At 32.4% G+C, this 18,271-nt stretch overlaps 5 protein-coding genes across 5 annotated transcripts; 2 read left to right on the top strand and 3 right to left on the bottom strand.

The window, feature by feature from the left end:
* Positions 1-607: 607 nt before the first annotated feature.
* On the top strand, positions 608-1,705 carry BN7_1004 (DUF4448 domain-containing protein; the record flags this gene model as incomplete). The annotated part of the gene is made up of 1 exon (XM_011278412.1): positions 608-1,705. One exon carries the CDS (start codon positions 608-610, stop codon positions 1,703-1,705), a length of 1,098 nt encoding a protein of 365 aa, XP_011276714.1.
* A 1,473-nt stretch (positions 1,706-3,178) lies between these two features.
* BPT1 (ATP-binding cassette bilirubin transporter BPT1) lies at positions 3,179-7,561 on the top strand (the record flags this gene model as incomplete). The annotated part of the gene is made up of 1 exon (XM_011278413.1): positions 3,179-7,561. The coding sequence occupies one exon, from the start codon at positions 3,179-3,181 to the stop codon at positions 7,559-7,561; it is 4,383 nt and encodes a 1,460-aa protein (XP_011276715.1).
* A 95-nt stretch (positions 7,562-7,656) lies between these two features.
* Positions 7,657-9,246, bottom strand: BN7_1006 (Vitamin H transporter; the record flags this gene model as incomplete). The annotated part of the gene is made up of 1 exon (XM_011278414.1): positions 7,657-9,246. The coding sequence occupies one exon, from the start codon at positions 9,244-9,246 to the stop codon at positions 7,657-7,659; it is 1,590 nt and encodes a 529-aa protein (XP_011276716.1).
* A 679-nt stretch (positions 9,247-9,925) lies between these two features.
* On the bottom strand, positions 9,926-13,711 carry BN7_1007 (Oligopeptide transporter; the record flags this gene model as incomplete). Its single annotated transcript, XM_011278415.1, has 2 exons — positions 9,926-11,060; positions 11,412-13,711. 2 exons carry the CDS (start codon positions 13,709-13,711, stop codon positions 9,926-9,928), a joined length of 3,435 nt encoding a protein of 1,144 aa, XP_011276717.1.
* Positions 13,712-15,048: 1,337 nt separating this feature from the next.
* On the bottom strand, positions 15,049-17,157 carry BN7_1008 (C2H2-type zinc finger protein; the record flags this gene model as incomplete). Its single annotated transcript, XM_011278416.1, has 1 exon — positions 15,049-17,157. One exon carries the CDS (start codon positions 17,155-17,157, stop codon positions 15,049-15,051), a length of 2,109 nt encoding a protein of 702 aa, XP_011276718.1.
* Between the last annotated feature and the right edge of the window lie 1,114 nt (positions 17,158-18,271).

Genomic DNA, 18,271 nt, shown 5'->3' on the forward strand with positions numbered 1-18,271 from the left:
GTGTCCAGTCTGTTGTGTTTAGTTTCCTTAAAAAAGATTATTGCTTAGTAAATTTTCATACATAATGAATGAAGAACGGTTTTGTAGCTATGAGATGATTATTCTACCTTTAGTATATGAGGTAACGTCTCAATATGGTAAATGGGTTGCCTTATTGTGTACACTTAATTTAGACTTCACAGTTTTTCTGCAAAATCACCCAAATTTCTTAAGCTTTGAACAGGCGCCGGAGTATCATGGTTCAAAAGCTGAAAAGAATATTCAAATTAGTGGGATCATCAACTTGATGTTCATAACAGTGTATATCCAATGGAATATTAGTCTCTCTCATATGCACTATGTGTATCTTATTCTAGAGCTCAGTGCCCACTCGTCTATTGTTGTCTCAGGGTCCCTCTTTATCAGTTTTATCTCCGGTAGCTGAAGCGAAAGTAAAGTCATCAAGATTTGGAATTATCGGTGATTTGTATTTCTATTTTCAAAAGCTTGGTGCAAATTTCCATTACTGTGATAAAGTTCAAAGTGGTATATATAAGGAAAAGAATCTTTATTCAAGATGATAAGAATTTTTTATCGTTTAGTATCATAAAAAACTACAACTTTAAAGATGAAATACTACAATTTGTTAGCGTTAGGTGCTTTACCAAGCCTAATAACAGCTGCTGCTTTACCAGATCCTCAAATAACGAAGGCTCCGTTAGCTAAAAGAGCACAGCTAGTTTTAACAGATTCAATATGGACATCTACTTCTTCAGGTATAATAATGGCTATCACACCAACTGTCATTGATGCTGTCACTATTTCAGCTTCACCAGTCACTGATAAACCAACTCCATGGGCTTCTTTAGATGGAAGTGGTATACCTTCATTGGTCACTCCAACAGTTTCAGATGGTAAAACTATCTCTGCATCACCTACTCCAAGTAATACAGACTATCCAAGTCCAGCTGCTGTTCCTCCAGTATTGAGATGTTTTGGTGATAGAGTTCCAGAAGATGGTAATGATAAATATGGTTATCCATTTTGTACTGCTTTAAACGGGACAGAAATGATTGTTGGTGAAACATATTGGATTACATGGGATCCAACTTATTGGGGAGGTGATGATATCACAAGAGTTAAATTAGAATTAAAAGCATATCCTCAAACAGGTGCTGGTGATACTTTATTTGAAACTCCATATTTATCAAACTCTGATGCTTATTATCCATTAACAATCACATCTTCAATGATCAAGAATGAAGGATATTTCTGGCTAATCATTTCACCTTTAACTACTTCAACTACAAAAGCTACAAATGTTGGTGAAAAATCTGGTCCATTATTAAGAGCTATCAATTCAAAATCTGATGCTATCACTACAATCAATAGAGTTCCATCAGATAATGGACATACTTCAACAAAATCTTCAGGGTCAGGCTCAAATGCTAAAACTATTGCTCCAGCAGTTGTTATCCCAGTTATTGCAGTCATTGGTATTGCAATCTTTGTTGTTTGGTTCTTGAATAAACAAAAGAAATCAGTTTCTCAGGTTTTAGGTTTTTCAAAAGCTTCAAGATCAAATAATAGCGCTACAGGTGATAGAAGTGGTGACATCCAATTATCACCATCAACGACTAATGGTGATACACATACCATAGCTTCAGCGGCTACTGATGATACTTCAAAGAACCCATTTGCTGAAAATAGCAGAACTGTTTTATGATGATCATTATAGGTAAGGTTTATATATATTGTAATTAGCGTTGTAAATTAGGAATAAAGAGTAATTAATGGATATAAAATTTATTTGAATTTGTAATAACAATATAAAATTAACAATTCTTCATACATCAACATGTAACTATTTAAAAATGAACGTTAAAGAAAAAAAAATAGTTGAAATAATTGATACAAAATTTTTTGGGAAAAAAATAAGACCTTAAGGTCGTACCCGGATTCGAACCGGGGTTGTCCGGATCAAAACCGAAAGTGATAACCACTACACTATACAACCTTGTGTTGTGACAGATTACATTTTTGAAAAGCCTCATCATCAATTTTGCTTATGTAATCAAGCATTAAATTTGCGTTTTTATATATTTTTTCCTTAAACTCTTTTGCAATTATAGCTTATTGTTTGTTCTAGAACCCTTAATTACCCCAATAGATGGTTTCTGCTTGAGTTTTCGAAGTTTGAATTTTTCAAAAAAATTTAAATTAAAAAAAATTAATCACAAAAAAATTATATTTACTTTTAAAATAAATGTTTGAAATTAACGTTATGAAAATTTATTAATATATTAATTTTCTTTAATATACACCAAAATTAATATTAATTATAAATATTTGGAGGAAAATATATATTTTTAATACTACGATGTATTGAAAGACGCTTTCTTATCAGTGTTTAACTCAAGAATTAAAGAATTAAAAATATTGATCACCGAAAAAGACCCTGTAATATCCGGCGATTGAAAATAATCGATCAAATCTCAATAATTTAGTACTGTTTTAGACCAAGATCTATGCAACTACATCGGATTATCAGTTATTTAAGCTAAAAATTAAGATATTTTCATCTAATCCTTTTATATATAGGTGTTTGCTTTGGAAATATTGATGGAATTGCTGTATAGTTAGTACTTCACATTAATCGAAGTAACTTAATCAAGCCAACTGCATAATAGAACTTAAAAGACCGTGTTTTCAGATACTACTCATTCATCAAATCCATTCTCCAATGATCACTAATTGCAGATACTAAGTAGTACTCGAGCGTAATCATTGATTATATATTTACGATCAAAGGGTACAGAATCCAGATCTCTGATTGTCGCATATTTCATACTTAATGGTTCATTTGATATGCATCGATGATCATGTATGTTAAACGTTAAAAGTTAAAAAAATGGTACACTGGTGAGTCGTGTCTTATTTTTCCTAATATGAAAATGCAATTGATGTTTATTAAAATAACTTTTCCTATATTCTCAATATTTTCCTGCCAGATAGGCGGATCGATAGGCAAAGCTCCGATTATATAACAAAGTTTAAATATTAAACCCGTAATACTAGCGATGGTTTTGCCACACATTTTAGCATTTGAAAAAAATAAAATAAAGCCTTTTTGCATTCTATAAAAATATATGTCAGCCTCGTCTTTTCGTCACAAGATAAACAAATAACGGACTTCATCATGTCAGTGATAGATGGCCAGTGCAAGTATGGGAACTCGTTCCTCATACCCAACGAAAACGCTGTCAATCCATGTTACTTGGAGCTTTTTATATTGTTCACAGGTATAATTTTACTTCCTTTTGGGCTCTTTCAACTATGGAGTTTAATAAGAAAGGAAAGTTACGGGAAAATAAGGTATAACAAGATTGGAGCAGTTGGTTTACTCAGAATTATTGGTGTTACCGCTCAAGGTATTCTCTTTGCGCAATCAAAGCAGCTGATATATACCTCAAACTCCATCCTAATTTTTTTGATAGCTTTGCCGTTGACATACATTGAATTATTCAAGAGTCCAATATCGACAGGTTCATTAATATTTTACTGGGCGTTTCAAGGATTATCATTGTTAATCGCTGCAATTCAATCAAAATTTTCAGAATTTAAGATCTCTGGTGATTATGTTGTCTTATATATTGGATTAGCAAATTCTATTCACTTATTTTTATCATCTGCATTATTTTACAAGCCAGTCCACGAAGTTTTAAAGGCATATATGGATACAGATGTTGTACAAGCAAATATTTTATCAAGGATGACCTTCTACTGGATGAATCCGTTGATTGCTAAAGGTTATAGAAATGAAACAATCACTGACGCTGATTTACCAAACCCTCCTGCGCAATTAGATCCAAAGTATAGATATGAAAGATTGAAAGAAGTTTGGGAATCACAAAAGAGTGATTCTTTGCTTTTGGCATTGATGAAAGTCTCTGGATTGCAAGTTCTTGCTGCTATTTCATATGAATGTGTCAATGATGTCTTATCACTTGCTGAACCACAATTGTTAAGAATTTTAATCAAATTTTTCGATGAAGAAAAACCTTATATCTATGGATTTTTGGTTGCCTTTGGGTTGTTTGCTTCATCAATCACAGAAACTGCATTAACAAACAAGTTTTTCATTTCAATCTATGAAGTTGATTTAGGTACAAAATCTTCGTTAATGACTTTGATTTATCATAAAGCTTTAAAGTTGTCACCAGAATCAAAGAAAAATCGCACAACAGGTGATATTATCAACCATATGTCTGTTGATGTCAGTAGAATTCAAGATCTTTCATCATATTTCCAAATGATTGTTGGTACTCCTGTAAAATTAGTCTTAGTTTTGGCTTCTTTATATCAAATTTTGGGTGTTTCCACTATAGCAGGTATTATTACAATGGCAATTATGATTCCAATCAATACTTCAGTTTCAAAGAGGTTAAAGAAATTACACAAGACACAAATGAAATATAAAGATGATAGGACTCGTGTCACTTCAGAATTATTGACAAGTATCAAAAGTATCAAATTGTATGCTATTGAAGAGGCCATTTTAGAAAAATTAGATTATGTGAGAAATGTTTTGGAATTAGGAAATCTGAAAAAAATTAGTATCTTCCAAGCATTCATGACTTTTTCATGGAATTGTGTCCCATTTTTTGTTAGTTGCTCATCTTTCACCATGTTTGCATTGATTGAGGACAAACCATTATCTCCAGATATTGTTTTCCCATCTTTGGCTTTATTCAATTTATTATCTGAACCAATTTATTTAATTCCTCAAATCATTACTGCTATAATCGAAGTCTCTGTTGCTTTTGATAGATTAAGAAGCTTTTTACTGTGTCACGAGCTGAGTGATGACTTAATTGAACATTTTGACAAAGTTGATCGTCAAGGTGATGTTGCTGTGAAAGTTACAAATGCAACTTTCTACTGGGAAGAACCAAAACCTAAGGAAGAAAATTATGATGAAGAATCCACTGTTGCTGAATCAAAAGTTGCGTTAACTTTGGATTCTTTTGAAGCTAAGAAAGCTGAATTAACTTGTATTGTTGGTAGAGTTGGTGCTGGTAAATCCACATTTTTACAATCCTTGTTAGGTCAATTACCAGTTTCTGGTATTGATGGGAAACCACCATCACTTAAAGTCCACGGTGATATTGCTTACTGTGCTCAAGTACCATGGATTATGAATGCATCTGTCAAAGATAATATTTTATTCGGTCATAAATTTGATGAATCTTTTTATCAAAAAACTATTGATGCTTGTCAGTTATTGCCAGATTTGGAAGTTTTACCAGATGGAGATGAAACACAAGTTGGTGAAAAAGGTATTTCATTGTCAGGAGGTCAAAAGGCTAGATTGAGTTTGGCCAGAGCGGTTTATGCTAGAGCGGATGTTTATTTGTTGGATGATGTTTTATCAGCTGTTGATGCACATGTCGGTAGAAATATTATTACAAAAGTCATTAATGGTTTATTGGCTACCAAGACTATCATTTTGGCCACCAATTCTATACCTGTTTTGAATTACGCAGCTAATATTATTCTATTGACTAATGGTAAAATTGTTGAATCAGGATCTTTCAAAGATGTTATGGGTACAGAATCTCAATTATCCACCTTGTTGAATGAATTTGGTGCAAATTTTGAACTCTCTGCAGCTGAAGCTGAAGCTGAAGAAGCCAAAATTGAAGCAGAAAGAAGAGGAAGTATCACCACACTTAGAAGAGCCAGTGTTGCTAGTTTTACTAAAGTCAAAAGAAATGAAAAGAGTAAAAGAACTGCTCAACAAGAAGAAAAATCTGCTGAAGGGAAAGTTGCTTTCAGAGTTTACAAAGAATATGCCAAAGCATGTGGACTTTTTGGTGTTTCTGGGTTTATCCTCTTTTTGATTCTAGGTGCTTTATTCTCCATTTTAGGTAACTACTCATTGAAGAACTGGTCTGAAAACAATGAAAAGAATAAAGCAAATAAAGATGTTTTCAAATATGTTGGTATTTATGCATTTTTCGGTATAGGTTCAGGTGTCTTCACTCTGGCAAGAACTATTGTTTTATGGGTCTTTAGTGCTCTTAGAGGTTCACGTATATTACATAACAGAATGGCAAGAGCCGTTGTTAGATCACCAATGTCATTTTTTGAAACAACTCCAATTGGTAGAGTTATCAATAGATTTTCAACTGATATAAATAGAGTTGATGAAGGTTTACCAAGAGTTTTCTCAATGCTATTCAATAATAGTATTCGTGTTCTCTTTACTTTGGCTTTGATTGGAGCAACCATGCCATCATTCATACTGATTGTTGCTGTTTTATCTGTTCTTTATGTTTATTATCAAAGATACTATATTGGTACATCAAGAGATTTGAAAAGAATTGTCAATGTCTCTAGAAGTCCAATTTTTGCCCATTTACAAGAATCTTTAACTGGTTATGAAACTATAAGAGCTTATCAACAAGAACCAAGATTTCAATTTATTCATCTTAACAATCTAGCTATAAACTTGAGAAGTTTATACGTTTTTAGATCCATCAACAGATGGTTGGCTGTTAGACTTCAATTCATTGGTTCTGTTATAATTTTTGCTACCGCATCCTTAGCTATTCTTCACAATTTGACACCAGGTATGGCAGGTCTAGTGATTAGTTATGCTTTACAAATTACTACTTCATTAAGCTTTATCGTTAGAATGACAGTTGAAGCAGAAACTCAAATCGTTTCTGTTGAAAGAGTCCTAGATTACTGTGATTTGAAACCTGAAGCCGAAGAAATTACAGATTCGAGACCTCCTACCCATTGGCCACAGGAGGGTGCTGTTAATTTTGATCATTATTCTACTAGATATAGGGAAAATTTGGATCTTGTCTTGAATGATGTCACACTTGATATTAAACCAAGAGAGAAGATTGGTATTGTCGGTAGAACAGGTGCTGGTAAAAGTACATTATCATTAGCGTTATTTAGATTGATCGAACCAGCTTCTGGTAAGATTTTGATCGATAGCGTCAATACCTCAGAAATAGGTTTAAAAGATTTGAGAGGTAACTTAGCAATTATTCCACAGGATTCACAAGCTTTTGAAGGTACAGTGAGACAGAATTTGGACCCATTAGGCGAACAAACAGATGAAGAGTTATGGAAAGTTCTTGAATTGTCACACTTGAAGTCATTTATTCAAGGTTTAGATAAAGATAAGGAAGATGGAGAACGTGGATTAGAAGCTAAAGTCTCAGAAGGTGGATCTAATTTTTCAGTTGGTCAAAGACAATTACTATGTTTAGCCAGGGCTTTGTTAAATCCATCAAAAGTCTTAGTACTAGATGAAGCCACTGCATCTGTTGATGTTGAAACAGATCAAATTGTTCAAAAGACCATTAGAGAAGCTTTCAATGATCGTACTATTTTAACAATTGCTCATAGAATTGATACGGTGTTGGACAGTGATAAAATTGTTGTTTTGGATAAAGGCCAAGTTAAAGAATTCGATTCACCACAAAGACTTTTGGAGGATAAAGAGAGTTTGTTTTACAAATTATGTGAACAAGGTGGTTATATTGAAAGTGACAATTAGGTTAGGTATTGTATTATTTTAGATTAATGTATATTAAGATTTATATTTAAGTTCTTTTTTGTAGAGACTCCTTTAAAATTAATAAAAAAACTCGACTAGCCATAAACAGGAACGTCTTCGTTTTTTTCTTTAAACTCCTTTATTTGTCTTCTGTCATCTCTCACACTCAGATAGAATGTTATCACCGTTAAAATCAAACCAAAGGATGATAAACAAGCAGTATAAGTGAACCCAATAAAGAATTTTGGCTGTTGAGTTTGATTAAAGGTTAAGATAGGAACCCAAGCACCTGTAACATAAGCAAGTGTATTTGTACAAACAACAACAAAATTTCTTTTCATGTCATCATGAGCAAGCATTCTATTAACCCAAGAAAAAATCATAGGCTGACCAACACTTAATGGGATACCAATACCGAAGTAAGTGAACCAATGTAATCCAGTTGGGATATTCCATACTGATAAACAAGCACATGAAAATGCGACAATACCAAACATTAATAACAAAAATACTGGATTTAAACGACCACGGAAATAATCATTTACATAAGCAACAAAGACTGCAAGACCGATACCACCACCTGATATAGCTGTTGGATAAGTATTATAATCATAAGATGATAATTTCAAATCATTTTTCATCCATAATTGGAACGCTTGTTGACCTATTGGTGTATAAGAATTATTGAAAGCTAAGAATAATAAAGGTAAGATCCAAATATGCCATGTGTTGAAAAATGATTTAATTTTCTTCCAAGAGTATTTTTCTCTTGTATTTAACTGAGCACCAATTCTTCTTCTTCTTTCCAAGGCAATCTTTTTATCGGTATCAGTGAAATAAAAAGCTGTTGTTGTTGAAGGGGTATTTGGATCTGTGAATAGGGTATAGAATGCAATTGGAGCGGAAATCACAGCATCGATAACAAACATCCATTGAAAAGGTTCAAGACCCTTTTGTGCCCATTTAGAACTCAAAATACTTTGTTGTAAAGGACCACTAATCAACCCAGCAGCTGTACCAGCACATGCAAAGAATGTAGATCTTTTAGTTAATTCTTTTCTTGAATACCAAGAGCCTAATAAATATTCCAAACCAGGGAAATAACCAGATTCTAACAATCCAATGAAAAATCTAATTGCATATATCCCATTCAATGATTTTGGAATGATCAGAAACACAGTTAAAATTGCCCATGATAATTCTAGACCTGCTAAATAGTATCTGGCAGAGATTCTATGTAAGATTAAATTCGAAGGAATTTGACCAATGATATACCCCACGGTCCATAAAGTTGACATATAATTATATTGATTACCATTCATATGATAATATTCTTTCATACCGTTGACATAAGCAGTCCCCACGTTATTTTGGTTCAAATTCTTGATAAAATAACCCAACATTGATGAGGATAGTAAGAAAAAATCCAATTTAAATAGGAAAGATCTTTCTGAAGGATGTTTATCAACAGAATCCCATAAGAATAAACTTAATTTATACCACCAAGTTTTCCTTTTAGCAATTTCCTCATCGGTCATTTCAATTGTTAGATCGATATATGGTACATCATCATCATGAAGTACAATATCACCAACTTTCAATCTGTTATCCTTTTTAGTATCATCTGATGAGACAGAATGAACATCATTCACAACATTTTCCTTCTCTATATTAGGGAAAGACATGATAATGATAATAGGTGATATACATCAGACAAATCATGATGAATTTTCAAGGTAAATCATCCGTTCTTTTATACCTCATGATTATTGAAACAATCCAAGATTAAATTGATATTGCGCCATTTCAGCACTTCTAGCACCTGCAATCTGTATAAGATCACATCTGATTAAAGCTGATCCAAACAGTTGTTCAGCATTCAGCCATACTTCACAAAAAGACAACCAACCGATGAAATATCGCCACAACGATAATCATCATAACCAATTATAACAGGAGATACAATATCTTTGACAGATTTCTGACACCTGGACCCTTGAATAACCTACAAAGACGCGTCTTGAATTTTTAGGGGATAACAATGTGCTATCTAAAGCCAACCCCAACTTTGAACAGTTCACCAAGAGACAAACAACTACTCATGGATACTCATAAAATTGTATCAGTACATCAAGAAACCAACTGTTTTTGTCTTACAAAACTGAGGCTTCTTTTCCACCAAGAAATTAGTTATTTGACAAGAAATTTAAGTTTAATACTATCAATAAAAAACACATTCGCGGGTACATAACCTCATTATCAACAATTACAAATTTTTGATTGAAATCACTTAAACTACAAGTGCTGTACAATAATGATGAATAATAATAAATAATAATGAATAATAAAATATGTTTGAATATCTCATAGTTTTGAAGGAGATTTGGTCAGTTCAAAAGCCAACTTCCCAACGTGTGGATACAGTGCAGCAGTCTGTTTAGCTTCTGCACTACTCGCAACACCTCGAACAACTCTTTGTGCAATTCCTTGACAAATCACAGCAACTCGATAAAGTCCAAACACAACACCAACATTCCATAACTTGATTGGATCCCATTCCGGATGTGCTTTGGATATATATGTCTTTAAGACTTGTTGAACCAAAGCTGGATCTTGATTGATATCAAATTTTGAAAAATGTCTATTCAATTCTGGTGACATACAGAAAGGTTGTAATACATTGGCCAAATCAAATAATGGATGTCCATTCGTACAAAGTTCCCAATCTAGTACAGCGATAATTTCTGGTTTTGTTGGATGAAATACAAAATTATCAATTTTGAAATCTCCATGAATTAATGTGGGGACTTTTGGATCTTTTGGTGCAGTTCTCAATAACCATTTAGTGATTTCTTCAAAAAATGGAATTGGATCAACATCTTTGGCTTGTAAGGATTGAATCTTACTTAAAGATCTTGCTTGTCTTTGGAAATAAGTTACTTTACTTTCCTTATTGGGCTTTCTAAAATAATTTGAAGGTAATTGATCAAATAATTCATCCGATGGGATTGAATGAATGGCTGAAGCTGTATCCAAAACTGAATCCCAAATTTTTTTTCTTTCACTTTGTGATTTAATAGCTGATAATGAAGGATCATGGAATATTCTTCCTTTAACGAATTGCATCACATAAAAAACAGCATCAATATGAGATTCATCTTCACAAAGTAAGAAAACACTGGCAATTGGAACTTGTGGCCTTTCTGAATTCTTGACATTGATGCTCTTGATCGAGGCAAGCATGTGAAATTCTCTTTCAATAGCATGTGCTGTCTTCGAAATCAAATTCTTATTTGAAGTTGGCTTTTTCCGTAGAACAGCTTTGGTACCTTTTGAATCAGTGATCAAATAAGTTGGATTTGATTGTCCAAATTTAAACTGTTTGATGCTTAATGGTGGAATCAATGGCGACCATTCAATTTGAGGACCCAATTTAGTTTGTTTAGGTAAATTTGGACTAGAAAAGAACTTTTCAAGATTCTTTGTGTCGAAATGGCTCCTGTTTTCAAGCAATTGTTAGTAAACCATAAACTTCTCAAAAAAACTAAAGCTGATACCGATCAAACGCACCTTATTGGACCCACATCTTGCTCAGTGTCCACCACAGTCTCACCCATGATTGCACTGATTGTTTCTTAGTAAATTAGAAGGAAAGAAGATCATGAAAAGTGGAAATTTCCTCCTTTATATTTGACTTCTCCAAACAATTTTCTATTACCCCGGATTTATAACGTTTATACCGAGGAGTCAGGACTTCAAATCTACACCCAAAATTCCGAAATTTATCATACAAAAATCATGAATTTATATTATATATCATTGAAACCTCCATTTATTAGAGTCAGATTACCATCCTTCTGGTGCTACAATAGATCCCTTGGGCAAATGAGGACATCCTTTGGCATCACAACCAGCTTTGGCAACAGTAGTCCCCCACCATTTATAATTTTCAGAACCTCCAGTATAAACAACACAGAAATAAATTAAAATTGCAGCAATAGCAACACCACAGTCTAAACCAACTGCTAAAACTAAATTATACTTCTTCCACCATGCATGTTTCTTTCTATGAATCCAAAAATTCAAAATAAATCCAACAAAGAACCATGTTGAATAATTAAAACCTGTAACTGTTGGAATTGTACCTGCACCACCAAAGAATAAAGTAGGATTCAATTTTGATAGTAATGAACTCTTTGGATATTTCCATTGTAATGCACACATGACTATAGCAAAAAGAGCACCAACAAGGAAAAACCATAATACCCATGAATATCTACCATCTTTAGCAAATATATGTTTACCAAATAAACCCCAAACAACAAGATTATTGAATTGAGTTTTAGATTTTCTACAAATCATATGATTTTTAGCATTAGTGGTACAAATGTTTTCAAAATGATTCAAAATATAACCTGTAACAGCTGGTGAAACTAAAGCACCCCAAATAGAGCCAAATAATAAAAGTGTCATAACTGTTTTCGGTGGAACTTTCATATAATGTCCAACTTTAGCACCCATTGAAGCATGCATAGCATGTTGCATTGTACCAAATCCCATCATATAAAAATACATTAATGCAATTGGTTTACCAGAGAACCAAAATGCTGCAATAATTTCAAAAAATGGAGCTAAAGAAACTTCAAAATTTGATCTTGATTCAATTAAAGCTAATGGGATGAAAATACATGTACTCATAATAACTGAAACAATAAAACCATCAGCTCTTAATTGAGTTTCATGATGGAAACCTTCAAAAAATGCAAAACCTAAACCTAAACCAACAATTCCCCAAAATACATAGAACCCCCAATGGAATGTTTTATATTTTGATAAAGCTCTTGTATGTGAATCTTCTTCCGGGTTCTTTAAAGGTTGTATCACATCTGATTTGAATTTAACGAAAAATGTCACCATCATTGAAGAAAAAGCAGCTAAACCAAGAGCTAAATTCATCAAAAATGCTATAGGTAACATTACTGGTGAATATTTTTTAAATTTTTCTAAATCTAATCTATAATCTTTATCAACAACTTTTGCAGGTAAATATGATGTACCATTAGTATTGAAAATTGATGAAGTCATTATTGGGAAATGTGCAGTTTGCCATTTATTTTGATAATATAAAGCTGGCATAACAATCCAAATCCAAAATACAAATGAAATGAAAACTGAAAGTACAGACCAAAATGGGGTACTCAATGGATTATTTAATGATGTAATTTGAGTCCAGTCTAAAGTTAACGGGAATAAACCTAATCCAGTATTAACACCAAATACTTGAGATAATGTTGCACTATCAGGTTTAATCCAAGTAATCCATGCACCTAAAGTTGATAAAAATGGTAAGATTAAATCTGGGAACCAATACCAAATAAATGAGCCACAAAAAACATAACTGAAAAATCTAAATCTTGATATGGTCCAATTACCAGCAGGTTCATTTGTTTTATTATGGAAAGCTTTAAATAAGGCACAAGTTGATAAAACACCTGGCCAAACAACATCTTTTGGTTTCACAAGGATGGATAAAGTTAAACCAGTTAAGCAATAGGCATAAAGGAAACTTGATAATTGGAATAATAACATTCTATCAATACCAATATTAATCTTGAAGAATTTAAACTGTTCAACAACACTGTTATTCACCAAACCAGCTGAAGAGACATAATTAACAAATAAAAAGATACAAGCATGTTCTTTTTGATTAAAAGGACCAGGATTCAATTGGATTTTATAACCAAATGGCAATGGTATTTTCCAATTAGGTATAACGTAATACCAAGCTTGACCAATGGGGTAAGCAATAACTAATGACACAATAGCACCAATATGAATAGTTGGGAATCTCATTTGGAAAAATGAATCAACACCAGTGATTACTGTACCTAAAACTATTGCTAATATCCACATTCTTATAGTGTTTGCATCACCTTCATAATCTTCAGTTGGAACAATAGCATCAACATCTGAGTTTGTAATATCAATAGCCTCTGCAACTTTGAATGAAGAACCTGAATCTTCAAATAATTGAGATTCATCATCTTTAAATTCATCTTTATTTTGATGATATTTTTCATAGGGAGATTCTGACTCAACTATAACATTGAAAGAGTCATTCTTCATTGGATCTTTGTCTAAGGCTGACATGTTGTTTTAGTGTGATTCCTTAAATAAAGGATTTGAAGACTAATACTAGCTTTCTGACGAATTCTTTGAGTATAAATATTATCTAAAAGATCAGAGCTGGGTGTACTTTTTTTGCTTGATAAAAGAATATTCATTTGATAATTTTTGCTCACTAGCAATTGAGGACAATGTAAATCTACCAAAAAATCGTTTAAATTCATGGAATATACCTCTTCCATGGAGCCAATTATATTCACAAACGCTAATGTACGTTATCCAAAATCCTAAAAACCTTAGTGTAGGATGCATTGTAAGTCCAGGATATTTCAATGGTTCCAGTAATCCAGCCATATCCATTTACAAATGACTATATCACGGATTTATAGGCCATGCAGTTACCAGGTATTCCTTGTAAGCATGTTTAAAGCGATTGATTATAATATGTATGATGAATTAATATCCAAAATATTCAACTAGGATATCGGACCGATGTATGGCACTTTATTTCCGATGCACAATAGAAGGGCTATACTTTGTATAGAATTAAGTGGACATTTTAAACTAAATATCTTTGTACCAGAGTTTCAAAGAGCACATGTGATGATCTATGTTCTAAATTAAGCTTATCAGGTGTGATTGTGTCTTTTAAATTAAATTGCTCATTGCATGGCCAATACAATTTACCACACTAAAATTGTCGAATGGCTTCGAAAATTGAAATTGTTCCAACTTCCAAGTACTTTTTACTAATGTTATAAACACGATGACTAAATATTTCTCAAGAGCCAAGACTTTTGAGAGTGTATATCCTTTCTTCTTTTGTAAAAATTGGGTATTTGTGCATTCTCGAATATAATGAATATGTCCGACTGATTTCCTGCACCGCTTATTCCCATGGGTCTGTGGAGCAATCTGATACAAAATTATAGGGCTAACTCATCGACTATCAACCTATGTTTTATTGGAGCATTATACCACTATAGACTACAGATAAACCACCATGGATTTATAAAATATCAAATATTATATGTATTTATATAAACAGATATTAGACAAAAAATATAGTGTAACCAATTGAAGTACACTAAAAATATCACATAAAAAAGGGAACAAAAAGAGTAACAAAAAAAGTGATCTAGTTATAACGATATAAAAAAACTAATAATATAAAGAAACGATAAAAAAAGCATAAAAAATTGTCCAATGATAACAAAAACCAAGATTTAAATAACCCAAAGATAAAAACAAACCCAAATATAAATTAATTATTAACCTGTTCCAAGGAAAGAAGTGTGAATAGAAAACCAAGAGATCATAAAACGTCATTATAAATTATTGAAGTGAAATTCAATTAAAATCTAACGAACAAATTCATTAAATTCTTCATACTGAGGATCAAATCCAAAATTTAAATCATTCAAAAATGAATCATCAGTCGGACTTGGTGTATGTTGATTAATTGAAGCTTGATTTGAATCTATTTGATTTTGTTCTTCAATAAAGACATTTTCACTTCCATCAATGGCAACAGGTTGTTCTGATTTAATAAGTTTTGGGGTTGAAGCTGAAGAAGAAGAATTTTTTGTATCTTTTAATAAATCAAATTCTAATTTCTTTGCAACTTTATCATTTTCAATTTTTATTGGTTTATTTTGTTTTTTCTTGGATTTGGTAACACTGCTATGATTATGATTACATTTTGATTTCATTGAACTTGAAGGTGCTGAATTTGAATTTAAAGAAGCATATAATGCCATTTCTTCATCAGTGCCTTTAATACCACCACGACAAACCATTCTAATTCTATGACGATATAATGCATCATGTCTTGAAAAACCTTTACCACAAGGACACTTATGTTCAAACTCTTCATGAATTTTTTTATGTCTTGTTAAATCATGTTGTCTAACAAATGCTTTGTTACAACCTTCAAAATCACATAAAAATGGACGATCACTTAAATGAGTTTGAACATGAGATCTAACATTATATCTTCTTGTGAATAATTTACCACAATTTTTAAAATTACAAACATATGTCTTATCTTCTCTTGGTCCAATAACATATTGATCAATTTCTCCAGGTGGTAAAGTTGAAACTTTATCTTGTGGTTTTCTTTTCATCATTGGTAATGAGTGATCACCAATAATAACTGGAGTCCAATTTAATTCACTATTTTGTTTGGATTCACTTGAAAAAGTTGCTTGTGATTTTAATATTGGAGATGGTGTTTTTGGAGCATCTAAAAATTCTGATTCTGATGAAGATTCAAAATCTTGTTTAACATTATGCTCAAACCTTATACCTAATCCAATAGTATTTTGTGATTGTGGTTGTGATTGTGGTGGCTGTGGAGTTGGACCAGATAATGGTAATTTTTGCTCTTCTGGTGTATAAACAGGTGTGTTAATTTCAGTAGAATTTGAAGTACTTGTTTGTTCAATTGGAGCTGGAGCTGGAGCTGGAGCTTCTTGTTGTTGTTGTTGTTGTTGTTGTTGTTGAACTTCCATCTGTTTCAAAACTGGGGAAATATCAACTGGTGGGTTTGGTGATAATGATCTCTTAGCATTAAACCCATCTTGTAGATCTGAATAGTCATAATTTGAATCCAAAAATTTATTCATATCAATATTTTCACGACTCTTGATATAATTTGTTATTTTTTGTAAATATTCCACTGGAACTGAAACAGTTTTTTGACCATTAGAGCCATTTTGTTGAGTTGAAGGTGAATTATAAAGCTGTTGATGTTGAGGAATTGGTGGTTCTGGTGGAAATTTATAGCTTGATGGATTCTTATTAGTCACTATGAAATCATCATTTTTCTTCAAATGTTGAGGTTGTGGTACGATGTGTTGTTGATATTGATTTGAAGAGACTTGTAAAGGATATTGTGGAAGAGATTGAGGATGATCTTGATATAATTGACGATTTTGCTGAAGTAATTTTTGATTTACAGCTTCAAGATCTTGAGGTTTTTGATATAAAATTGGTTGTTGTTGTTGCTGTTGTTGTTGAGGATGAGGTTGATATTGTTGAGGATGAGAATATAGTTGCTCTGGTGATATACTTGGATGTTCAGCACTTGGAGGTCTTTGAGGCATACCAGGAATTGATAATGTTTTATTATGATTAGCAAAACCAAAAATTGCAGTACCACTTGGTTGCTTTTTATGACCCCTGACAGGACCATGAGAAACATCACTCCCATATTGATTTTGATTGAAAGCATATGATGATGTTGATGATGAAGATTGACCCACTGGAATATCTAAATCTTGTAATGAACTTAATGTTTGAGTTAAGAAATCATCAACTTGATCAAAATTTTGTTGATATGGTGTGAAATCTTCATGTGGTAATGGGATAGAGCTTTCTTCAGGTTTAACATATTCCATAAAATATGAAGTATTTTTATTTTCAGTTGAACTTGGTGGAGTTATCCACGTTTGATCATAAAGACTCATTTTCTTTTTTGATGTTTTAATTGATTGATTTTTCAGTTTAAAATTGATTATATTCGGTCCAGCCGGTAAGAGATTGAGAGCTCACCAGGAGTTGAATTAAATTGAATATAAACTTGATTGGACCAGCCTTGAAAGGATTATCTACCTCGCCTGCAAGATAGATACTTTCACAAGATATGATTGTTGAAGAAGTTTAACTTGAAGTTTTGTAACTCTTAGCTTTTTGTTTTGATTTGTTTGCTTGTATAAATTTCAGTAATATCTGCTCTAAAATTTCTCAAGATTTCTTTATTGAATGAAAATTTGTATTCTCTTCTTTATAATGAACTTGAATTCTTGAAGTTGAACAGATTGGAATGATCTATGTCTTGATAATTGTAATACTTTTAAAGCACTTTGTGGGTTCGGTAGAAGGTTAAGTTTTGGAAATAAGGATTTTACCAATAATTAAAGGAGAAATTTGATAAAATTTGCAAGTTTCATGTCACTTGTGATTTCTGTTTAACAACTTTCCCTGATGGTGGATTGTAAACTTTGAACAAAAGTTGAAAAATTCGAGATTTTCTTTAATATGATTACCCGATTTGGATAAATGTAAACAATCGCAATTAAAATGTACCCGAAATTATTTCCCGATGCGGTAAAATCTCAACTTTAATCAACATTTAACAAAACATCAAAGAACAAAAAAATAAGCAAAAAAGTGATACAAAGAGGCGGATTATGCGCATTTGGACAGAATCTATTGTGCACAGGTTATTTAAACCCAAAAGTGATCCACTTGAACGCGTTAATGGGCGCATGTTTATGCTTTAGAAGTTGTTCTAGGTTGATTTAACTCTTACCAATGGGTTTAGTAGTTGAATATACGACCTGAAAAGCATCTGATGAATATTGATGAGTACCCATGGGTTTGATCATATTGTCACCAGCTAGCTATATATAACCTGTGTATAAAGTATTGAATATTGACAAGCTAGATGTGTCTTCAATTCAGCTCACTTATATGCCTTATTATTGACAGGGAATAATGCTACGTACATTGGAAATCTTTACACTAAAATCCCCAGCAATTTGAATATTTACGTTTCATCTTGAATAGTAAGGAAAATCT

This window comes from Wickerhamomyces ciferrii, contig 00020 (assembly GCF_000313485.1).
Source record: "Wickerhamomyces ciferrii WGS project CAIF00000000 data, strain NRRL Y-1031 F-60-10, contig 00020, whole genome shotgun sequence".
Classification (NCBI taxonomy): domain Eukaryota; kingdom Fungi; phylum Ascomycota; class Saccharomycetes; order Phaffomycetales; family Wickerhamomycetaceae; genus Hansenula; species Hansenula ciferrii.